We start from the raw sequence: 25948 nt of genomic DNA on the forward strand, positions 1-25948 counted from the left end.
GATTTTTATATGCACATTTTCATGGTACAGTTTAATTAAATTTATAAGTCTTTGTATCTCAAAATCATTGTCTGTGGTTAATTCTATCTAAATGAAAATTATGAAAATCTAAAAGTAACTTTTATTGCATTGCCAACTATGCAAAAATAGAGTACATAAAGCAACACATAAAAACATTGCAGCCTGCAGGTAGAACATATCCTGATAAAAATAAATATCCTATGAATCCCATTGGCTACGCATGGCCTGTCTGCAATGAACTTGAAACATTGTATCAACTATCAACTGGGTCACCCAGAAACTTGTGCTAGCAAACTTGAAACATTGTGTGAAATATTCTGGGCCCTCAGAGTTTCCCGCAGCAGTGAGCTCTGGACAGACACAGCTGTTGGCCATTTGTGAAAGCGATATGAAGTAATCAGGTATTTTATGACGTTTCCACTGGATCAGAGCTTTACATTTTTCACTTTCGTGTCAAATGTTTATCGAAAGGGAGAGAGCTGGAAATATCGTTCAAATACTTTGTTAAACTATTGTCATTCTCAATTGATTGTAAAAACAGACTTTGTTTACTTGATGTTTGAGGTGAAGAAAAATTACTTGGAGAAGCTCCACAGCTCATTATAGGAACATTTATGAGCCTATATTTGCGTGCAGGCCAGGTAGATTAGTCCTACTTCTATATGTGTAACCAGGTAGATTAGTCCTACTTCTATATTTGTGTGCAGGCCTGGTAGATTAGTCCTACTTCTATATGTGTAACGGCCAGGTAGATTAGTCCTACTTCTATATGTGAAACCAGGTAGATTAGTCCTACTTCTATATGTGCAGGCCAGGTAGATTAGTCCTACTTCTATATGTGTAACGGCCAGGTAGATTAGTCCTACTTCTATATGTGCAGGCCAGGTAGATTAGTCCTACTTCTATATGTGTAACGGCCAGGTAGATTAGTCCTACTTCTATATGTGTAACCAGGTAGATTAGTCCTACTTCTATATGTGCAGGCCAGGTAGATTAGTCCTACTTCTATATGTGTAACCAGGTAGATTAGTCCTACTTCTATATGTGCAGGCCAGGTAGATTAGTCCTACTTCTATACGTGTAACCAGGTAGATTAGTCCTACTTATATATGTGTAACCAGGTAGATTATTCCTACTTATATATGTGTAACCAGGTAGATTAGTCCTACTTCTATATGTGTAACCAGGTAGATTAGTCCTACTTCTATATGTGCAGGCCAGGTAGATTAGTCCTACTTCTATATGTGTAACGGCCAGGTAGATTAGTCCTACTTCTATATGTGCAGGCCAGGTAGATTAGTCCTACTTCTATATGTGTAACCAGGTAGATTAGTCCTACTTCTATATGTGCAGGCCAGGTAGATTAGTCCTACTTCTATACGTGTAACCAGGTAGATTAGTCCTACTTATATATGTGTAACCAGGTAGATTATTCCTACTTCTATATGTGTAACCAGGTAGATTAGTCCTACTTCTATATGTGTAACCAGGTAGATTAGTCCTACTTCTATATGTGCAGGCCAGGTAGATTAGTCCTACTTCTATATGTGTAACGGCCAGGTAGATTAGTCCTACTTCTATATGTGCAGGCCAGGTAGATTAGTCCTACTTCTATATGTGTAACCAGGTAGATTAGTCCTACTTCTATATGTGCAGGCCAGGTAGATTAGTCCTACTTCTATACGTGTAACCAGGTAGATTAGTCCTACTTATATATGTGTAACCAGGTAGATTATTCCTACTTCTATATGTGTAACCAGGTAGATTAGTCCTACTTCTATATGTGTAACGGCCAGGTAGATTAGTCCTACTTCTATGTGTGTAACCAGGTAGATTAGTCCTACTTCTATATGTGTAACCAGGTAGATTAGTCCTACTTCTATACGTGTAACCAGGTAGATTAGTCCTACTTATATATGTGTAACCAGGTAGATTATTCCTACTTCTATATGTGTAACCAGGTAGATTAGTCCTACTTCTATATGTGTAACCAGGTAGATTAGTCCTACTTCTATGTGTGTAACCAGGTAGATTAGTCCTACTTCTATATGTGTAACCAGGTAGATTAGTCCTACTTCTATATGTGTAACCAGGTAGATTAGTCCTACTTTTATATGTGTAACCAGGTAGATTAGTCCTACTTCTATATGTGCAGGCCAGGTAGATTAGTCCTACTACTACATGTGTAACGGCCGGGTAGATTAGTCCTACTTCTATATGTGCAGGCCAGGTAGATTAGTCCTACTTCTATATGTGTAACCAGGTAGATTAGTCCTACTTCTATATGTGTAACCAGGTAGATTAGTCCTACTTCTATATGTGTAACCAGGTAGATTAGTCCTACTTCTATATGTGTAACCAGGTAGATTAGTCCTACTTCTATATGTGCAGGCCAGGTAGATTAGTCCTACTTCTATATGTGTAACCAGGTAGATTAGTCCTACTTCTATATTTGTGTGCAGGCCTGGTAGATTAGTCCTACTTCTATATGTGTAACGGCCAGGTAGATTAGTCCTACTTCTATATGTGCAGGCCAGGTAGATTAGTCCTACTTCTATATGTGTAACCAGGTAGATTAGTCCTACTTCTATATGTGCAGGCCAGGTAGATTAGTCCTACTTCTATATGTGTAACCAGGTAGATTAGTCCTACTTCTATATGTGCAGGCCAGGTAGATTAGTCCTACTTCTATATGTGTAACCAGGTAGATTAGTCCTACTTCTATATGTGTAACCAGGTAGATTAGTCCTACTTCTATATGTGTAACCAGGTAGATTAGTCCTACTTCTATATGTGTAATCAGCATCCTTAGTTGACAGGAGCGTTTCAAACAAAAGACGATTAATACATTGACAAAACTCATAAATGGAATGAAATGAAAACTTGTTTCTCAGAAGTGTAGCAAAGGTTGTGAGTTCACATATCTACTCCGAAAATAAGAACAATAAATGACTGCAATTAAAATATATTCAATGCATTAACAGAAATTACCGTAACCAAACAAACATTTCAGATTAGAAATAATTGGAATTAATGGTAAAATGTAGGCTACTACTGGTGATAAATGTAATGGGGAATTGATAGACACAGCAACCAAGGCACGCGATGAAGTTTTGAAACAATGAATACCCACGAAATGGCGGGAGAGTGCGCATTCTGGAGAGAGACGTGCCTTGTGCATCTGAGCCACAATCCCCATATTCTTGGACCGTGCCATCCCCGTGGCCTCCTCAATGGATTAGTCCACTGAGACCAGTGCAAATCAGACCAGTGTGCCAATGAACAAAATAACTGCTTGACTAAAAAAAATCTCGTCTTTTCAATACAGACCCTTTTTGTCATAAAGTATTCCATATAAGGCACCCAGACCTTCTGAAAGATGCACAGTATACCCTTAATCTTGTAATAAATCAAATCTAGTGATGCATAACTTGACATTTCTGCCATCCATTGTAACATTCTGGGAGGATAACCAACCTTCCAATTAATAAAAATGCATTTCTTAGCCGCTACAAATGCTAGGTTACACAGCAAACAGAAACAGCGAGAAGGGAGAATCTGTAGACATGCTGAGATAAAAGAACATACTCTTTTCCTGAATTCAGCCACAAGATCATAACATATGCAAATATGTCCCCTTTCAGGTTTTACACCCCCAGCAGAGGAACTACATTTCTGAGTGCATGATATTCAGTTTTACTGGCATAGATAACGTTCTATGGATGGTCTTAAACTGCAGTCATTTATGTCTGAGATTATATGAACATGACTGGGCATTCAAACATATCGGTATCCATCATCAGTAGTGTCTCCCAGGTCTTCGTCACATTTTTGTTTGACATGTTTTGTGTCATCAGAAAAAGCCTCTATCAACCCTCGATACAGTTTGGAAATCAACTTTAGAGGGTTGTCAGACTGCCTTAAAATGTTATAAATCTTTGAAGCTTCTGGCTCGTCCAGTGTTTGCTGCACTGAGAGATAAAGTGTTGGTTTTGCAAAAGTTTACCTCAGCGCCGTCACAGACTGGTCTTCCCTATTTGACTGGCCCTGCTGAGACCCCTGTCACCATCTGATCCTGCTCAGATGAATATCGGTCTTCAAATCGTTTGGCCGCTGGTTTTATTGATTCAGTTCTAGTGTGATTGAGGCAAAATTAATAGCTAAAGTTAGTGATCTAGCTAGCTAACCTTAGCCAACTTTTGGCTAGCTCTAATTGTCCATCAACTGGCGAAAACTAGCCAAGTTAATTTACTTCTGTTGAAACGGGACAATAAGGCTACAAAACATTTCCATACACACTTAAGCTGTTAGATGCTGCTCCCTGACAGATAGCTAGAGGCTAAAGCTGAACTGGCTGTGGTAGCTACTAGCTAGCTAGTTCATTCTCTTCAGACGAGAGGGGATGAAACATTAGCTAACGTTACATGTCAGTTACACTACTAGCTCAGCACTGAGAATTTAAAAAAAAGTATTAAATCAAACAGCTGTTAACTTGCCAGCTACATCAGTCAAATAAAGAGTAGCCAGTTTCTGATCTGCATGCTTTTACAACCTGGAGAAAAAGCGCAACACACAGAGACAGCAGCTGCAGACAGCAGCACCATGCTACCCGACTGCTCTTAGGCGTCCGCATGGTCCTGAAGTACACTGATGCCGCTTTTTGTATCACAGTGCAATGATAAAACTGCAGGGGAACAAAAATGATATTTCAATGTGGGGGGGTTGCGCACCTGAGTAGATGTGCAAAAGGTAGACAGAGGAACTCATACAATCCAATATCCTCAAACTTAGAATAACTTCCCTTTTCCATAAGGAAACTTGGGGCATTAACATTAACATAAATCACAACCACACAAAGGTGCATTCTCATTAAGAAGACATATAGAGGTTGCTTAAATGAGAGGAACACAATGCCCAAAGCAGAGCTAAGAACACCAGAGGGAACAAAATAAGAGAAGAAGTGAGGAACCATTGGCCTTTAAAAACCTTTTCACGTCTGGTTTGGTCCTGGCGATTCCTCTCTGACTGTTTCCAGCTGCAGGGCTCACATCTAGATGAGCAGGTGGCAGCAGCTCTCCTCTAAAAATAACCACGGCTTTGCAGAATAGGGAACCAAGATCACAGCTTCACACAGAGCCCCCCCCCCCCCCCCCCCCCCCCTCATTAGGCAGCCGGGGCTTTAACACTTAGTGATGTCGTTGTTGTTAGAGCCATCACTCATTATTACCGGGTATTGAGGGGCAATTAGGCAAATGAGGGCGAAACCCTGCAGGCCATTCCATTCACTTGTCCAAGCAAGTCAAGCTAGGTAAATAGGTTACACTTCATTTAATAGTCCAGCCCATTTGGTGTTCAATGTGATATTTGCCTAGTATTTCGAAATGATGTGTAGTCAACCTGGCATCAAATAGTATGTGCTGGTTTTAATGAATCCCAAAGAAACTAGGCAAATAGAATGTGAAATAGGCAAATAACGCATTTCCGATAAATAAAAGATTTTGGACTGTTTCTAAGGTCAATATAAGCAGAGACCCCCAGCCTGTAGTCCCCCTGTCCACCCAGTGGTGTCTCACCTGTCTGGCCACTCTCCGGGCCTCCCAGTAGGGTTTGGACTCCTCCACCGCCTTCCCAATCTTCTTGACCAGCTCATCCAGCTTCACCGTGGCCTCAACCAGCACCGAGCGGAACTTCTGCCTGGCATCCTGGAGAGAAAACAAGGAGAAAGGGTTAGCTAGGACTGTAGCAAACCTCCAACCCTTTGCTTGCTATGAATGTTCACAAAGGTCATAGAAGACTCACCAGTCATCTCAATGTTTAGGCGATGACATTATTACGTCATTGTTCTTAACCGTTTAACCAACCGGAGTTAACAATTGATAGCCAATATTAAATTAGACACAGCAGGATTTCACGAAACCAGAGTATTCATTCAGACTCTTCAGGTAATTCAATTAATTTTGACGTACGAGTTGGGGCTCTCCCTCCTTCAATTATAAGAATTGAAAAGGCCAGTGTCCTAAAATTGCATTAGTCTTTGATCAAGTTAACAGGGGCAGCTATGTCGATGTAACCTTCAGACAGAAGCAAACAGCCAATTAACAAAGAAATGGCCATATGAAAATTATAATATGAAATAGCCTTTTATGCGACACACCATCAGCTACTGTTAATGTTTATGCATCGGTTGGAGTGGTCAGAAGTAAAAGCCCCAGCTAAGCATGCTGATAAAGCCAATAACAGGTCTACTTTCAATCATATCAAACCTAATCTAATCCGAAACATTAATTTGCCTTGAAACCGTTTTAGATAAGGCAGAGGAGATTTTTCTGAGAACAAGCAAGTGGGGTCAAGTGTGACGTCCAGAAGGAGACATCATGGTGGACAGAAAACAAAAACAAGCATGAAAACAGATTCCTGGAGATGTCAGTGTGGAAAAAATATATTGCACTTATGCAATAAGTTTTATTGGATTGTTTTCAATTCTTTGAAAGGTTAAATCTGACCATGGGATTTTATGTAAAGAGACTATATATAAATCTGCGCCAGTGTTCTGGACTAAGATATCCTTCCTGTTACCGTTTCAAATCTAAGGGATGGAAGGCCAATTGTGAGAACAGGGCAGGGACACACACTTCCTGTGACATCATCAGTCATCCTGCAACAAGCTGGCATCTGAGGACAAACACCATGTCTGAAAGCAACCCCTACCCCTGAACCCTAGCTCCTGAACCCTAGCCCCTGAACCCTAGCTCCTGAACCCTAGCCCCTGAACCCTAGCCCCTGAACCCTAGCTCCTGAACCCTAGCTCCTGAACCCTAGCCCCTGAACCCTAGCCCCTGAACCCTAGCCCCTGAACCCTAGCCCCTGAACCCTAGCCCCTGAACCCTAGCCCCTGAACCCTAGCCCCTGAACCCTAGCTCCTGAACCCTAGCCCCTGAACCCTAGCTCCTGAACCCTAGCCCCTGAACCCTAGCTCCTGAACCCTAGCCCCTGAACCCTAGCCCCTGAACCCTAGCTCCTGAACCCTAGCCCCTGAACCCTAGCTCCTGAACCCTAGCTCCTGAACCCTAGCTCCTGAACCCTAGCTCCTGAACCCTAGCCCCTGAACCCTAGCTCCTGAATCCTAGCCCCTGAACCCTAGCTCCGGAACCCTAGCCCCTGAACCCTAGCTCCTGAACCCTAGCCCCTGAACCCTAGCCCCTGAACCCTAGCCCCTGAACCCTAGCTCCTGAACCCTAGCTCCTGAACCCTAGCTCCTGAACCCTAGCTCCGGAACCCTAGCCCCTGAACCCTAGCTCCTGAACCCTAGCTCCTGAACCCTAGCCCCTGAACCCTAGCCCCTGAACCCTAGCTCTTTCCCATTCAGTGTGTATGAAGATCAAGGAACCAAATACAGTGATGGCTCCACCACCACTGTTTGCCATTTGCTCAATAGAGACAATTCAGAGGATGGGTCTCCCCTTTCTCCATCTCTCCTCGTAATGCATTTCCTCCCCCACTCTAATCCATCCCTTTTTTCTGTTCTCATTTCCACCATCTCCCTCTTTTTCTCCTCTAGCTGATACAGCAGAGGTTACAGTACAGTGCAGTCTCTCTGTCTCTCACACCTCAGAGGTTACAGTACAGTGCAGTCGCTCTCTCTCACACCTCAGAGGTTACAGTACAGTGCAGTCTCTCTGTCTCTCACACCTTAGAAGTTACAGTACAGTGCAGTCTCTCTGTCCCTCACACCTCAGAGGTTACAGTACAGTGCAGTCTCTCTGTCCCTCACACCTCAGAGGTCACAGTACAGTGCAGTCTCTCTGTCCCTCACATCTCAGAGGTTACAGTACAGTGCAGTCTCTCACACCTCAGAGGTTACAGTACAGTGCAGTCTCTCACACCTCAGAGGTTACAGTACAGTGCAGTTTCTCACACCTCAGAGGTTACAGTACAGTGCAGTCTCTCACACCTCAGAGGTTACAGTACAGTGCAGTCTCTCACACCTCAGAGGTTACAGTACAGTGCAGTCTCTCACACCTCAGAGGTTACAGTACAGTGCAGTTTCTCACACCTCAGAGGTTACAGTACAGTGCAGTCTCTCAAACCTCAGAGGTTACAGTACAGTGCAGTCTCTCACCTCAGAGGTTACAGTACAGTGCAGTCTCTCACATCTCAGAGGTTACAGTACAGTGCAGTCTCTCTCATCTCAGAGGTTACAGTACAGTGCAGTTTCTCACACCTCAGAGGTTACAGTACAGTGCAGTCTCTCACACCTCAGAGGTTACAGTACAGTGCAGTCTCTCACCTCAGAGGTTACAGTACAGTGCAGTCTCTCACACCTCAGAGGTTACAGTACAGTGCAGTTTCTCACACCTCAGAGGTTACAGTACAGTGCAGTCTCTCAAACCTCAGAGGTTACAGTACAGTGCAGTCTCTCACACCTCAGAGGTTACAGTACAGTGCAGTCTCTCACCTCAGAGGTTACAGTACAGTGCAGTCTCTCACCTCAGAGGTTACAGTACAGTGCAGTCTCTCACCTCAGAGGTTACAGTACAGTGCAGTCTCTCACACCTCAGAGGTTACAGTACAGTGCAGTCTCTCAAACCTCAGAGGTTACAGTACAGTGCAGTTTCTCACACCTCAGAGGTTACAGTACAGTGCAGTCTCTCACATCTCAGAGGTTACAGTACAGTGCAGTCTCTCTCATCTCAGAGGTTACAGTACAGTGCTGTCTCTCTCACCTCAGGGTCGAGCAGAGCGTTGCTTTTGTGACGCATTTCATCTCCTCTGTCACAGCCTCCTCATACACTGAACACCATCTCAAACACACAGTCGTATACCTACAAATATATGAATTCAATCCAATCCATTTGTGGAACTGTATTGCCCTTTACCCAGATACATCTTATTCCACTTGGATGGTGATGTTGATATTAATGAAAGGCCTCTGAATTCAACAAAAATTCTCACAGATGTTATGGAACTCTAGCCATTGTTCCCCTTATCACAAAAGCAGTCACACGTGCTCCTTGATATTATCAATACAAACCCTACAGCCAATAGTCCATTACCAGGGCATTATGACAGGCTTACATCCACTGGGCTCTGCTGCTGGCTATCCTCACTCCATCAACACCAGAAGCTCTGCCAAATCTGCACTGAGCAGTAGGTAAGATTTCTTCCTTTTATATTTTATTGTGATTTTTTAGGGGGTGCTATAGCACCCTCGGCAACCCTGCTTCCCTCGGGTATGAACTTGAGAAGTGGTGAACCAGTACATCTGTTTGTTTATCCCCTTTGAGGTCAAATGCATTAAAAAAGTTGTACATCATTCCTTGGTCTCTCAGGAAAAAAACATACTGGATATTATTTTGTTTGTGTTTTTGTGTATCTGTTGCAAAGGGTTTCCACAGAGGCCTTTATCTGTTATTTTGAGATATTAACCATTGGTAAGGACTCAAGTCCATGTCAAATAGACACGCTTCACTGATTGGCGCACCGTTTACTCCAACAGCAGACAGCTGTGCACTGAGACCACATCAAACTGGGTCTACAAATAAACAGATTTGACAATGATCCACTGACTCAACAACAACATAGAGGGGGTATATCTGAACTCAAAATACAAGTAAGTATTTGACAAGCACTCATTGAACCTCAAGATCAATGGAAACATTGTACAAGTTCAAGTTTTTTAAGCTTTATGCTGCTCAAGTCAGTGAGGATCCAGTAAACATTAGAAATGACAGGTATTTTATAGACTGAATGCCTCCTTTGACCCAAACGGAAGTCCTAAAGAGACTTTTTCCATAATACAGTTCCAAAAAGGTATATGACAGACAGAGCTGTGTGCTACTACTTTACTGACATTTAACAGCATCCAAAGATCAACATTCTGCAACATAAACCACCTCAATGACCAGAACAAATCATCTTTCATATGCAGAGGTTAATGTCTAATGGTTGAAAGGAATTCTTTGAAAGTGGGTCACCTTGTAATTGTCAATCAGTGTCAGCCATGTGGTGCACTTTGGAGGGGAAATGTATGTTAAACTTGAAAGTGTGTGTACTGTCTTACCTCCAGTTGTGTCTCACATCTGTTGATGTCGTCTGTAGACTGGTTGAGTTTCTCCAGTTCTCCCTGTAAGAAAGAGAGCAAAGGAGAATATTGAGCAACGCCAAGAGAAAGGAATGTATCTGGGAAGTCTGCAACATCTGGAAGGTGTTACACTAGGCTGAAATACTAGACTGGACAATAGAAGTTAGCCAGAGTGATGGTTTGAAGGAACACAAGAATCAGCTACTATCTTGATTTATGGATATATTAAATGCACATAGCTTTTAAGGTTAAACAATGTTATTTTTCAACCATAACAGCCTAATCCGCAGCAGAAGGTATATTCAGATGAACATGCTATTTGATTGTCAGGCCTTTACTCCCATGCATTCCATTAAATCAGAAACAACTTTGGCTAAAACATAGACAATCATAAACATAACCAGTAGACCTACGTCGCAACTAAGTCAGGTACAATACTGACCTTTTGTTCAAGGTAGACAGACACTCTTAATAAATCAATACATGAAAAACTATTTAAAAAAAGACCCCAAATCAGATAGACTTTCTGCCAAGGATAATACATACTCTTAAGATGTGCACTGAATAGTGGATGTATCAAATGCAGTTAAATGAATTAATTCGTTCATCTCAATTGAAACAACGAGTAATTGTTATTATAACGTACCTGAATTCTAGGGTCCACCTCCTCTTCTTCGTATTCCGAATCTTCGTCAGACCTATTTTCTTTCTCCAAATTGTCCATTCTGGATGATAAAGCAGACTGTGTGCTGTCGGAGCGAACAAAGCCAATTTCCAAGAGACGCTCTAACCGCGCGACAGGAGTTTCACGAACACGATCAATCACACTGCAACGTTAGCAATGATAAAAACGATGTTTGAAATATTTATATGTATATCAAAGCGATATACAGGTCATTGAAAGACAAAAGACTGATAATCGTCTTGTCTGTCAATTGACATAGCAGCGCTCTGTCTGCGTCCAATACCAAGCCACTGAGCAAGTGATGAAACGACTTGTGTACGGGTATCTACAGCGTAACGTTACGCCCCTTCTGCTCTACAAACCGATGCACTTATAGATAGATGTATGTACCATCGGAGACTACTTACTATGTGGTAAAACAGTTATAACAAGCTGAATATACAATTTGGGAAACTCAATACCTTTTTATAAATGTATTTGATATATATTTCTTCCCAAAATAGAATGTTACAGATTTCAGATAATAATGAATGAAATTGGTATTTAATGAACACCCTCAGATATTCATTGCCCCTACATTCCATATAGACCAGTTAGCCATACCCACCAGATACCCTCTTTGTATTAGCCAACTCCAAAATACCAGATACTCTCTTCATCCTATATTCTAGAGTCACTTTTTTTCAATTCTCAGATACCATATACTGTGTACTCATAACATAAGTAGGCCAGTATTGAGCAGTAACACCATAAGAAATGCATGATACAATACATTACTGGGGGATGTCCTATAGATTAAACATGCATTTACATTACATTTTTACATTTTAGTCATTTAGCAGACGCTCTTATCCAGAGCGACTTACAAATTGGAAAGTTCATACATATTCATCCTGGTCCCCCTGTGGGAATTGAACCCTGGTCCCCCCATGGGAATTGAACCCACAACCCTGGCGTTGCAAGCGCCATGCTCTACCAACTGAGCCACACGGGACTAATCAAATGTTATTTATCACATGTGCCGAATACAACAGGTGTAGACCTTACCGTGAAATGCTGAATACAACAGGTGTAGACCTTACCGTGAAATGCTTACTGACAAGCCCTAAACCAACCGTGCAGTTAAAAAAATAAAAAGAGTTAAGACAAATATTTACAAGATAAACTAATGTAAAAACTAAAAGAGCAACAATAAAATAACAATACCGAGGCTATATACAGGGGGTACCGGTACCGAGTCAGTGTGCGGGGTAGAGGTTAGTAGAGGTAATTGAGGTAATATGTACATGTAGGTACAGTAGATGTAAAGTGACTATGTATAGACAATAAAATAATAAACAGCGAGTAGCAGCAGCTTTTAAAAAAAGGGGGGGGTTAATGCATATAGTCCGGGTAGCCATTTGATTATCTGTCCAGCAGTCTTATGGCTTGGGAGTTAAGAAGCCTTTTGGACCTAGTTTTGGCGCTCCGGTTCCGCTTGCCATACGGTAGCAGAGAGAACCGTCTATGACTGGGGTGGCTGGAGTCTTTGGCAATTTTTAGGGCCTTCCTCTGCCTTCCTTCCTCTGGTCCTGGATGGCAGGAAGCTTGGCCCCAGTGATGTACTGGGCCGGTACGCACTACCCTCTGTAGCACTTTGCGGTCGGAGGCCGAGCAGTTGCCATACCAGGCGGGGATGCAACCAGTCAGGATGCTCTCGATGGTGCAGCTGTATAACTTTTTGAGGATCTGAGGACCAATGCCAAATAATTTCAGTCTCGTGAGAGGGAAAAGGTGTTGTCGTGCCCTCTTCACGACTGTCTTGGTGTGTTTGGACCATGATAGTTTGTTGGTGAAGTGGACACTCTCAACCTGCTCCACTACAGCCCCGTCGATGAGAATGGGGGCGTGGTCGGCCCTCCTTTTCCTGTAATCCACGATCATCTCCTTTGTCTTGATCACATTGAGGGAGAGGTTGTTGTCCTGGCACCACACTGCCAGGTCTGTGACCTCCTCCCTATAGGCTGTCTCATTGTTATTGGTGATCAGGCCCACCACTGTTGTGTCGTCTGCAAACTTAATGATGGTGTGGTGACTCATGACTATAATACTATCTCTGTCTTCTATACTGATATGCACTGCACTAAGTCATGTGTATTTCTGCACTAAGCTATGTGCATAACTGCACTAAGTCATGTGTATTTCTGCACTAAGCTATGTGCATAACTGCACTAAGTCATGTGTATTACTGCACTAAGTCATGTGTATTACTGCACTAAGTCATGTGTATTGCTTCACTAAGTCATGTGTATTGATTCACTAAGTCATGTGTATTGCTTCACTAAGTCATGTGTATTACTTCACTAAGTCATGTGTATTACTGGTCTAAGTCATGTGTATTACTGCACTAAGTCATATGTATTACTGCACTAAGTCATGTGTATTACTGCACTACGTCATGTGTATTACCACACCAAGTCATATATATATTATTGCACTAAGTCGTGTATTACTGCACTAAGTCGTGTCGTATTATACATGCTATTAGGTCTGTTAGGTCTGGATTCAAATAGAGTTCAAGAACAATCTGATGATGTATCATTCATAGAAATATAATTATATTCATATGGTATCATGCATGTCAGTTGTGTACAGTATGCCTATATTAGATAAATACTCACCCCAAGTAATATCAGTATGGGGAATGGCCTATATAATCAAAACCTTATGTTATATTGATTTATAGCTTCCAGCTTTTAAAACAATTTCTTCAAGTTGAAATCATACCCATAACAAGGCACATTTATGTTAAAAAATCATATTAAAATGCATTATTTCCAGCAATACGATCTGTGTTTCGGAGGTTGAGATGCTGTTGTGTAAAACACTCACCAATCATGTTAGACAGGACTCATTTGGGATTTTGTACATCTGAGTGGAACTGTCCCCTTGCTTCATGGACATTTTTGACCTAAATCTTTTAAATTCTCACTTTCTCTCAATCTAAGGTAATGGAATGCCCAGTATATCAATGTAATGTGTAGGTGGTAATGTTATAAAGAGTTTTGTGAAGCGATAGAGGCTTTGAATGACACCTATCAGTGCAATTGCTTGACATTAGAACATAAGGCTTGGTTATCATTCAACTACCATTAGAATGTTTGATTTCCAGTTATTTTACTGCAGTGCACTATGATGACAGGATAGACCTATCAATGTTATTGAGCCCAGATAATCTAGTCTTCCATTAGGTTCACGTCTTGTTATCTGTGTTTGTCCCATCCTGATTCAGACACCATGTGACCCAGATATACTTAATATGATTAGATAGGCAAATAGCACCCATTCACATCATCAGTGAAGGACCCTTATCCTCAGACACAGTTCTGGTCAACAGCCCATTTTGTTCATTAACCTCAGAATATAAGAGGTCCTTATCGGTGCTGCAGTGCGTGATTAGACAGCCGTGGATAGTAAGGTGAGCTACAGTACGTAAGTACAGGGTACTCAGACAAGGCGCTGCCTTTTTGGGTTGTTCCCATAGCTAGAACAGGAGGATAGCATCTCTGCAATGTGGGACTAAATCCAGGTATTACACCCTCTTTTTCTCCCACACATACAAACACACACCTCTTGGACCTGTATTAACACAGGTACAGTCAACACAAACACACACCTCTTGGACCTGTATTCACACAGGAACAGTCAACACAAACACACACCTCTTGGACCTGTATTCACACAGGTACAGTCAACACAAACACACACCTCTTGGACCTGTATTCACACAGGAACAGTCAACACAAACACACACCTCTTGGACCTGTATTCACACAGGAACAGTCAACACAAACACACACCTCTTGGACCTGTATTCACACAGGAACAGTCAACACAAACACACACCTCTTGGACCTGTATTCACACAGGAACAGTCAACACAAACACACACCAGAGAGAGATTAAAGTAGATGTCACACGTCAAAATTTGATGGATGACCCTATGTGAGCCTATGTGACCGCTATGTGAACCTAAGGGGCTGCCTGTCAGGACATTCTGATGGTTAGGTGGGGGTCTTTGGGTAAGGGTCCAGTTGTCAGGTCAACCGGTAATGATTTATGACCCAAGCCTGATTTATGACCCTATGTAATGATTTATGACCCTATGTCCTGTTGTAGCAGGCATGCCCATATTTGGGCTTCCGGTCAGGACATCCTGGCCGGGGTGGGGGTCTTTGGGGTAAGTGTCAAGCTGTCAATGTCGTAAATCAAAAAAAGATCATGATTTATGACCCTATGTAGTGATTGATGCCCCAATGGTTTGTAGAAAGGGGGGCATGCCCATATTTGGGCTTCCGGTCAGGACATCCTGATCCTGGGGTTTTTGGGGTAAGTAAGTGACCAGGTGTCATGTCAAACTGTTCCAGGATGTCTAGTGTTGGGGGTTGTTAATGAACATTTCAAAGAGGCTGGCTTTGCAGAAGCCTTATAAAGCCCCAAAACAATGCATGTTTAAGATTGTACAAGATAAACCCCCTGAATATTAAACAAAAATGACACATATGTCAATTTATGGTATGTTATGCTCGGCTTGTCATGAACCCAGTGAACAAAGCATTGAGGAAGTTCTGTGTGAAGCTCCAGAATGTTTTAAAGGATTTTTGGGTACGAGTGAGGGCCATATGTCTTACATATTCCAGCCGGAGGATTCTACGGTAAAGATCTTCAACGCCAGTGGCCCCAAACCCGTTTATCCGGCAAAACCTGGGAGTTTTTCTCCTGCTCTGGGCATGAGAGAATGGCTAAACATCAGGCTGGCTCTTTGTAAAATTGAACAGGTCCTGAGTGGCACAGCTGTGCCAGGCTATGCGTTGGAAGAACAGGTCCTCGGTCGCAGTGATCTCAAGGCTCTAAGAATTGCTTCAATGGACTATAACCCTGACAACAAAGTGACAATTTTAGCCTGTGAAGTTTATGATGCGGGTAATGCTACAAAGTCTGTCAATTCTCCAGTAGCATCCAGAGCATGCAAAGATGTCAACTTTTTTATTCCTGTGTTTATTTTTAAATGGGTGGATTATCCAATTTTCATAACACTTATGAATAAGCTGGACATTCTCTTCAAAAATCGCGAACAGTTAAGGCGCTGGCCTCGACTTTTCTTGAGACATAACCAGGACCAAAAGGCCCGACGTAGGATGTACCCCTGGAGTGAAAACTTACCAAGTGTTGATGAGCCGGGCAAGAGATCCCGGCATTTTGATGACCAACTGGACACTGACAATGGCGGGTGGTTGCATCAGATCCCTGGATCTGTAAGAAAGGCTTCGTAAAATACCTTAAGAATGTAACGCTATAAAATGTATGTACTAAATATTTTGAATGAAATAAATGGTTTTAAAAGCAGAATCTCACCACGTTATGAACTCTCGCGTTTGTTCACTCTTAGCGCAGTCTGTCCCTGAGAAAAAAAACTTGCGCAATGTGCGCGCGTATGTGCGTGCGTATGATGTAGTGGCTGTGTGTGTGTGTGTGGGTGTGTGTGTGTGTGTGTTTCAAAAACAGAAAAAGGGGGCGAGGTGTTTGTTAAAAAAATACCCTTGCATCTGCGCTCAAGGCTCTCTATGCATGGGGGTCGTTTGAAACCAAGGTTTACACTATCTGGCAAAACAGATGCCTAAAAGTCATTCAGCCCAGCGCTGTCGAGACCTCCCCAACCCAGCATCTAGATGCTAGCCCCCGGAGATTTTAGAATATCAAAAAAGATACCTAATGTTTAGACACCCCCCAATACCCTATGTTTGAACCAAATGGCTGGTGTTTGAACCACATGCCTTAGGCTTCAAAGATAACTTTGAGGCGGTTTTAGCGCGAAAAAATACGACACCACTAGAGTCCGACGGCTACAAAAGCTAAGCAAAACAGGTCCCCTGTTAGCTTCGTTTTAGCGCATTTACCCTACAGCATTCCCCCAGGAATAGTTATCGGACGGACCCCGTTAAAAAAGATCATCTGGGAAAAACCTCCTCATGGATATTTCTCAAGGTTAGTTCTTGAAATAAATATTTACATATGCTATATATTAGATTTGTTTGTTCTTGAGAATTGTTTGAAAACGTTGTATGTTATAGAAATATTAAACAGGCCTTAGGGCCTGGATTCTTAACGTATAAAATGTCAATATTAGCTAAAATGATTAGAGCTTTAATATTATCTAATGTTTTTTTAGATTCTCAAACCTTCACTCAGATTCTCCGAGATATAACTGAACTCGAACCGGCCGTAGGGTCTCCGGAACAAATTGCTTACATCCCAACTCCGACCCTGAATTGTAGTAAGTAAGATCCAAGAATTCCGTAAGAATATTTATACCTTAAAAACAAAAAGTGTCGGCATCTTATATTAAAAGTTATTTTATGTGTTTACAGCGGAAATACATCCTAGAACGGGTGCCATAGGGAGTCTACACGGTTTCTGTGAAGGATATGCCTACGAGACAATTGTGCCCTACTCCCAGGATGTATTTACACACAAGCCGCAAACAGAGACTTTAAACGGCCTGTCAACTCCCCTGACCCAGGACCGTTGGACGCCCCCTATTAAACACCAACGGACAATCAGGGCCCAGATCCACAGGTCCGCTTCACCCGAACAATACTACTGGGAGGGTATTCACGAGACAGCGTTACAAGGACAAGGTATGAATCACTTATCATTTATATATATATTTTATTTTTATGCCTGAATATGTTTAAACATGGACTAATGGTGTTTTTTTTTTTACTTTCAGGCTCACAAGCTACAGACCAGGCAGATGCTATAATTAGGGTTGCCCAAAGACATGTTCCCGAGTTCTCAGAGCTTCTTCAGAACAGCCCTCTTCAAAAAAGCCGAGGTATTTAATTAATGTATTGTTAATATATAGGCTTATATCTGAAATGTATTTTACATTTTTATCAAACATATTTTAGGGTTAATAACCTATTTTTCTGTATGTATTATTTTTAATGCAGACTCCTCGCCGGCTTATAAAGACATCCAAGAAGCTACACATCTAGATCCCGAGGAGGCGCCAAAGACCCCAGTCACCAGAACAGCGAAGCCTGATGATTTCAAAGTTTTAAATGACATTTCTGAGGTAGACGATTTGATGTTCTGTGAAGTGGCCAACCTTATTGAAGCGGCCAATTCTGGTGGGGCAACAGCCTCTTGTGAAATAGACCAAGCCGTGCTTTTCAAGGCTTTTACACAGGGTTTAAAATCACGAAAGGCTTTACTTCAACGTCGTATGGGTATTCTATTCGAACATCAATACAATCAGGATGTGTTGTTTTAACAGTAGGGTTAAAACAAGCAAATACCTCCGTTAAAAAACACATATGTAAAAAAACACAAGCACACACATCCTTAAGTAGAGAAATGGCGCCCCCTATAGACCTAAGCGAGACAATTGAAACCCTCTTAGCGGAAATCCCTACAGAGCTCCAAGATATAATTAACCATATGAATGATTCTGGGCTAATTGACATAGGGGCTATAGATGAAAACCTATTATCCCAGATTCCCTCCGAACTCATTGAAATTATTACACGTATGAATGAGTCAGGGTCTGCAGATGAAAACAGGCTATCACAGATACCCGAATCAATCATATCTTTAATTACCCAGATGAACGAGAGCCCTAGGTTTAATTCTGCACCCCCTACACCTCTAAGCCATCCTTTAACACCCATGTTCGAAGAGGAAACCCAATACGATGTTTTTGAACAGCTGAACAAATGTCTATCAAATCTGGAGCGGGAAGGTCTTGATCACAATGTACAGAACGAGAGCCCTAGGTTTAATTCTGCACCACCTACACCTCTAAGCCAGCCTTTAACACCCATGTCTGAAGAGTCTGAAACCCAATACGATGTTTTTGAACAGTTGGAGAATTGTCTAGCAAATCAGGATGGGGATGGTCTTGATCGCAGTGAACATGTTTTGTATCGAAATAAATTCCACAATATTGAGGTTCGACAGTTTTTCAATTTCGCATGGGGGGGTCAGATTCGGGAATATGCTGTGTTTTACGTAATGCTTATGGACACTTTGAATGAACTGGTAGATAGAGTTAGAGCTTATAGCCAACCAAGGGATACCTTACAGTTGGAAATTTTTGGAGACAGTCTGCAGAGCCGTGTGTCGCTTATTTTAAATAGGGGTGAAGCAGATCTTGAACAATTTGTTAACCTGCTAGAACGCCTTGTTCAGTCAAATTTAAACGTGCTAGCAGATAGGACCCTCGAACTTGTAGTACAATTAGTCCGGCCACCACAAGGGGGCGGCGGGCAGAGACGTAAACTCGATAGCCTGATGCAGTCCGAAATCATAAGCAATAAAAAGGCCTACCTCATAATCGTTCACAATCATGGTAATAAGCTATGCTTTGCCATAGGTTTGGCCCACTTACTCAGCCCAGGATGTACAGAGCGCGAAGCGTTACAGAAAGCTCAAGAGCTACAAAAGGCTGTGGGTTTAGGTATACAGGAGGCTGTGGCTTTCTCCGACATAGGCAAATTTGAAAACTTTCTGAATATCAAGATTGTGGTTTTGTACCACAGTAGAGCTAATGACGCTCTCTTGAAGTTCCAAAATATACAAGAGCCACACCCTAAGACTATGTACTTTTATGTGCAAAATGAGCATTACTATGCCGTAACTAACATCACAGCATTTTTAGGCGCCCCATATGTCTGTCCAGCCTGTCATACCGGCTACACCCGCAAGGGGGGGCACTCGTGCCGTTATAACTGTTCAGTATGTCTGGATAAACATTGCCCTATGCAACCGCTAAACTTGACACCCTGTGAGGATTGTCACCGCACATGTCGTTCGGCCTACTGTTACGAAAAACACAAAACTGAAACATGGCACCCCAAGGCCTGTAAATCTGTAAGCAGTTGTGACATTAACAAGAAATGTCCAAAATGTCATTGCAATTACAACCTTAAAATAGACAGCCCTAAACCCCATGTTTGTGGAATTCTACATTGCCCAATCTGTAAAGGGCCCTTGAACCCTTTGATACAGCAAGGCGTGGCGCCCAGTGTCATTGCTCAAGGGAGTAAAATCTTATGTTTTGTTGACCACGCCTTCAAACAGAGATACATTGACAGCTTAAGCTTCTTACCCATGAGATTGGCTCAAATGCCAGAGGCCTTGGGTTTTGAAAACTCAGTCAAAGGCTATTTCCCCCACTTCTTCACATCTGAGGAGAATCTACATTATATAGGAGCTTATCCAGCCCCCGAAATGTACGGTTGTGATCAAAGAGCGTGAGAAATTCATGACGTGGTACGAGACAGTAAGACATGGAACTTTTGATTTTCATAAAGAGATAGAATCATACTGTGACAATGACGTGGTTATACTACGTGAAGGATGCCTCAGATTCAGAGAAGAGGTAATCAAAGATGCAGGCATTGACCCCTGGAGCTGTACAACTATTGCATCCGCGTGCATGAAAACCTATCGTACACACTATCTAACTCCAGCATCTATAGCGATCCCATCGCCAGACAACTACCGACGACAATTCAAGGCCTACTCTAGTGGCTCCATTCAATGGTTGGAGTACCTAGCCCAGGATAAAAATGTTTTTATCCAACATGCTTTGAATCGGGGGGAGAAGGCTTTTGGGCCTTACCATGTAGATGGATACACACAGATTGACGGTGTTGAGACAGTGTATGAGTACAACGGTTGTTTCTTCCACGGTTGTAAATTATGCTTTGTCCCCCAGGCCATGTGTGTCCTAACCCAAAAGACTTTTGGGGAAATGTACCAAGAGTTTCAAGACAAACTGAATTCTTTAAAGGCTACATACGGGTTAAAAGTTGTGGTTTTGTGGGAACACGAATGGACAGCCCTGAAAAAGGCGGATCCTCATGTTCAGGCCTTCCTTACCCAATATGACCCTCCAGAGCCCCTGGAACCGAGACAGGCCTTGTTTGGAGGCAGGACCAATGCTTTGACATTGCGTTATGTAGCTCAACCCGACGAGACAATAGGCTATGTAGATTTTACATCCCTATATCCTCATGTAATGAGTTCCTCATGCTATCCTATAGGGCATCCTGAAATTATTCACAGCGACTTTGACGAACCCCAAAATTATTTTGGTTTAATCAAAGCGACTGTCTACCCTCCTAGGGGGCTGTTTATACCGGTGTTGCCTTACAAGGGGTCTAAAGGAAAACTTTTCTTTCCCCTTTGTCGCACATGCTGTGAAAACAACAACCAGGAAAACCCATGTGATCACTCAGATCAACAAAGAGCCCTGACCGGTGTCTGGGTCACCGTTGAATTCTCTAAGGCTTTGGAGAAGGGGTATCGTGTGGCCAAAATCTTTGAAGTGTGGAACTTTTCCAGGAAATCAGACACACTTTTTAAAGAGTACATCAAGACCTTCTTGAGATGCAAGCAGATGGCTTCAGGCTATCCAGCATCGGTCACAGATCAAGAAAGTAAAGAGAAGTACATTCAAGACTACCATGACAGAGAAGGCATACTTCTTGACCCTGACAGAATACAGGTCAACAAAACCAAAAGAAATGTTTCGAAATTGTACTTGAACTCCCTTTGGGGGAAGTTAGCGCAGAGAAGCAATATGCTAACAACTTCGATCATTAAAGACCCGGAAGAATTTTTGGAATTTGTTTTTTCGGACCAATACGAAATTTCCCATTTTTCATTCTTGAGTCAAGACATTGCCTTGGTGCAATGGCGTCGCAACCCAAAGTGGGTTCTACCCCCAGGTAATGTAAATGTGTTTCTTGCAGCATTTACCACAGCCTATGCCCGACTTGAACTGTACACCCTCATGGAACAGCTTCAGCGGCGGGTTCTTTACCACGACACAGACTCTGTGGTCTATGTAAGCAAGCCGGGGGATTGGAACCCCCCACTTAGCAACTATCTTGGGGGTTTAACTAGTGAACTCGCCGAGGGTGACCATATCACAGAATGGTCCTCATGTGGGCCCAAAAGCTATGCTTTTAGGACTAAAGACAATCACGTGGTGTTGAAAGCCAAAGGCGTGACTCAAAACTACGAAAATGCCCCGCGTGTAAACTTGGAATCAATCACGCGTTTGGTCGACGGGTTCGTAAATGACAAGAATAGTGACTTGGAGATTTTGACCTCCTACAACAAAATAGTGAGGGATAAAAAGGGGTTCCATCTAAGAAACGCCCCACTCACTAAAAGATTCAGGGTAGTCTATGACAAGAGACGGCTATTTCCTGACGGTACCACATTGCCCTTTGGCTACTGACTTAGGCTACAAGCCCCAGTGTGTCTTAAAGCTTAAGATATAATGACGGCTGTCGAGGATTTTGACCCCCGTTTAAAACTGCCCTTTTCGGCCTTAATTGCAGGCCCATCAAACAGTGGTAAAACTTTTTTTGTAAAAAGTATTTTAGAGAATTCTGAACATGTGTTATCTCAAAAGCCTGACAATATTGTATGGTGTTATTCCTGTTACCAACCTCTGTATGATGAATTATTGAAGACAATAAAAATCAAGTTTGTTGAAGGAATACCCGATTCTCTGTCTGATGATCAACTTCTCCCCCCACATATACACAATCTGCTTGTTTTGGACGATATGCTATTTGCTGGTAGCGAACATCCAGAAATTGCAAGAGCTTTTACCCAATATACTCATCATAGAAACCTGTCCGTGCTTTACTTGGTCCAGAATGTGTTTCACCAAGGTAAAAATAGCCGTACCATTAGCTTGAATGCCAACTACATGGTATTGTTTAAAAATCCTAGAGACAAACTGCAAATTAGCACTCTAGCTCAGCAGATGTACCCTGGAAGGAAATCATACTTTATGGAGAGCTATGAGGACGCTACCAAAGAGCCATTTTCTTATTTAATCGTGGATTTAAAAGCAAATACTCCAGAACAGCTTAGGCTACGTACAGGTCTGTTTCCGTGGGAGCGGCCTGCTGCATACCTTCCTAAAAAGTAAACGCTATGTCTCTGCGTTTAAAAAGAAACCTGCCCCTCTTGACAAGGCTAGTTGGGTCTACAGCTAAAGGATGGAAGGCCATCTTGGGTAGTTGTTCTTCAGATCTCATATTAGCCTTATGTGAGATTGCTTTGAATCTTCTCAAAGGACGCATTCCACTCACCCTGAACCAATTGAAAAAATTAAAGAGACAAAAGACCGCGATCAAACTCTTTGCCAATAAAAGGGCCAGTCTTCAAAAGAAAAGACATAGTATACAACAGTCTGGAGGTTTTCTTATACCTTTACTCAGTATAGCCGTGCCCTTCATCACCAGCCTTATTGCGGCCAGACGTGGGGGTTGAACACGCGGTGTGATGGCCACTAAAATGTACTTGGTGCCACAACAAGAGTTGGATAGACTTAAAAATCAAATGCAGGGTCCTGAAAATATCAGACAAACAGCTGAAAATGATTTGGATACGGCCATGAAGGATGTTTTGAACCGAAAAGGATTGAACCCTTATGATAAGATCCAAAAATACACAAACCTAATGCAAAGATATTTGACTCTGGTAAAGCAAGGGGAGAGAGAGACCAACCATTTAACACTTTCCCTACCGGACCCTTTAACAGATGTCGAACCTAACGATAGCCAGGCCCCGGTAAGGCCTGTACCGGCGCTCTTACCTAGTGAAGATCCTATGTCTGGTGAAGCTCAAATGCCTTTTGAAGATAAAGTTATGCATGACCTACTGACACATGTGCCTTTACGTAACCGGAAGAATGTTAAATACATTATGAACAAGATAAAAGACTCAAAGGGATTAGCTGCTTGGAACGATTCTGGAGAGTTTATACTTCAGGGCGCTGTTGTTAGGGGTTCCCATATGGTGGACTTACTTAAAAGTACCACGGCTGCCCACAAGGTTGCTGATGACCGAAGGCCTCCCGGCTGGCGTCAGTTTCTTAAGGCCCTGGCAATCCTGAACATTCCCCTCTCGGGTGTACCCAACCATAAGCTTCGTCAACAGATTCAAGCTTTAAAACAAAAGCCTTCAACGAGATACAGCACCCCTAAAGATGCCCCAACGACACCGCCCCCCTATGAAAGCGATGATGCTAACTCATTTACTCCCATGAACGTCTCAGGACCTTTTCCTAATCCCGATCTCTCGGCGTGGTTAGACTTTTGAAAATGACTTTTGAATGACTATGATTAAATTCAATAAAATGTTTTATTTGAAAAATAAGCAATTTAACATTTGTGGCATTCTTGAAACATATGACGTGAGCATACGCCTTGATTACGCGTTCTTAAACGACACACATTTGAACACTTTTGATATTTTCTAACAAAACAAGATACAAAGTTATCATTACTTCTTAAATCATCCTTATAAAGAAACATAACATCTTCAAAAGAAACTCCCCGGGCTCTTTGGCACAGGTAAAATACACAGTGGTGACCGCATGTAGTGGAAAGGTTATCTTGCACTTGTTTGATGCTGTAGTAGATCTTTGAACCGTTTAGGGTCAAAAAATCTTTAATAGATTTAGGGAAATGTGAAAAACCGGGGGGAAAGCCATAGGAATCAAAAAAAGTTGAGATTTTTCTTCCACCTTCCTGTTCTAATGTCATAGCTAGCCAATGTTCACCAGGCATGTGTTTAGGATGGGTATTGACAATAAACATTGCCGGCCTCTCAGGCCATATCTCAATAGGTAATTCATCACAAGCCATCACTCCACAAAATTGTTTTCCAATGAAGCGGCTCATGAGCCCTTCCAACTCTTGGGTATTCATGTCTTTGCTCAAAGGTCCTTAATAATAATCCACTAAGACCTGTCTTCGGGCATTCACTTCCAAGATTGAATCAGAGCATGCGTAAACAATCATGCTAACTGTACAGGTTAAAGGTGTACGGAAACGCATTTCCAGCCTGAGGTTACCTTGGGACATCACAGACAGATTTCCTGAGGTGTCATCATCAGGTGATAAATTGAAAGCATACAAAGTGTAACCCTCTGCAAAATCATTTCTGTCAATAGGCAAAGAGAGATCTTTTAGATGCCTCCCTGTGGCCAGGAATAGATTGTAAAATTCTCGCACAGATATGTTGTTGTTAAATTGGGGTTGGAAAGCCTTAGCAGGAACCTGACGTCCGTCCTGACAGAGAGCTACATACTCTGCATTGAAGTGTTGAAAATTAAAGTTTTTTTTATCTAAACTCCCCGTATTAGAGGCGTGATCAACCAGACCTATAACCACATATCTAGGTAAAGGGCCTAGAAATAGGTTTTCTTGACTGCAGATTCTACTGCCCACAGGTATGCTAAAGGTTTTCATGGTAATTCTTTGGAGAGGGTAAAGGGCATTTCCTTTCATCAAAGCATGTGAGTGACCCAGGCGTACTGCCGGAGATACAGACACTTTTTTAATAAAAAGGGTGGCCCCCAACACTTTCAAACTAAAATCCCCGTCTTGGGGGGACATCAGGCAAAACTCATCCTTGGCCCTGGTTAATTTTAATCTTAAATCAACAGAATTTAAGAGCAACCGTTCTTGAAAGAAAATGTCAGAGTGTATAGGGCCTAGCAAATGAAACTCTCGAGATTCGGCGCAGTAGCGAGCGCGTGCCGCCAGGCCTTTGTTTGCCCCGGTGGAAGGGTCTGTCGATTCCATAGAGACTCCTGCAGTATCCTTGCTAAACAACCCGGCGCTAAATTGTGTTTTGAGAGTGTCTTCGGAGTAGTTTAGCAAACACTCCATGATGGCTCTATATGGGTATGTGGCGCTGCTTTGACTGATTAGGCGTTCACCCAAAGTCACATCCACTTGGGAGAAGATGGTGGCCAAGGGGTAATTAATGAGACTCACTTTGGCATCGCCTGCAATATTAGACCCATCTCTTTTGGTCACTTTTAGACGTAAATGCACCAAGGTGTTGTTGAGGTCCAGATAGTTGTCACCGTGGCCGGGTATGAAAAATTCGATAGGCCCGTTATCTGTAATAGCCGAGAGGGGGGCTATCTCCACATAACTGGACCTGTCTATTGAATGCTGCGTTAACGGTGCCGTGAAAAGATCGAGTTCTGTCTTTATAGCTTCAGAGGACATTCGGTGTAAAAGAGCCATGTCACTTATTCTTTTAGAAAATACTTCCTAGTATTCTTTTTG

At 42.4% G+C, this 25948-nt stretch overlaps 2 protein-coding genes across 3 annotated transcripts in view; one reads left to right on the plus strand and one right to left on the minus strand.

Annotated features, from left to right (window-relative positions):
• LOC129838007 (SH3 domain-binding protein 5-like) overlaps nucleotides 1-11259 on the minus strand; it is a 26889-nt gene extending 15630 nt beyond the window's left edge. Inside the window, exons 1-3 of the mRNA XM_055904628.1 lie at nucleotides 10749-11259; nucleotides 10082-10144; nucleotides 5595-5723 (exon numbers count right to left, since the gene is read on the minus strand). Coding sequence (XP_055760603.1) covers nucleotides 5595-5723; nucleotides 10082-10144; nucleotides 10749-10826 — 270 coding nt within the window. The 5' untranslated portion in view covers nucleotides 10827-11259. The remainder of the gene's footprint in view (nucleotides 1-5594; nucleotides 5724-10081; nucleotides 10145-10748) is intronic.
• Nucleotides 11260-16320: 5061 nt separating this feature from the next.
• Nucleotides 16321-22348, plus strand: LOC129838006 (uncharacterized). 2 transcript variants are annotated; one of them, XM_055904626.1, is made up of 5 exons: nucleotides 16321-16811; nucleotides 16996-17100; nucleotides 17195-17464; nucleotides 17557-17661; nucleotides 17780-22348. In XM_055904626.1, exon 5 carries the CDS (start codon nucleotides 20095-20097, stop codon nucleotides 22081-22083), a length of 1989 nt encoding a protein of 662 aa, XP_055760601.1. In that variant the 5' UTR covers nucleotides 16321-16811; nucleotides 16996-17100; nucleotides 17195-17464; nucleotides 17557-17661; nucleotides 17780-20094; the 3' UTR covers nucleotides 22084-22348. Both variants share the same exon structure in this region, with proteins under 2 accessions (XP_055760601.1, XP_055760602.1).
• Nucleotides 22349-25948: the final 3600 nt, after the last annotated feature.

This window comes from Salvelinus fontinalis, chromosome 38 (genome assembly GCF_029448725.1).
Source record: "Salvelinus fontinalis isolate EN_2023a chromosome 38, ASM2944872v1, whole genome shotgun sequence".
Lineage (NCBI taxonomy): Eukaryota > Metazoa > Chordata > Actinopteri > Salmoniformes > Salmonidae > Salvelinus > Salvelinus fontinalis.

What these genes read in the sequence shown, in the direction of transcription:
- LOC129838006 (XM_055904626.1), top strand. Translation starts at nt 20,095, where the DNA reads ATGACGTGGTACGAGACAGTAAGACATGGAACTTTTGATTTTCATAAA.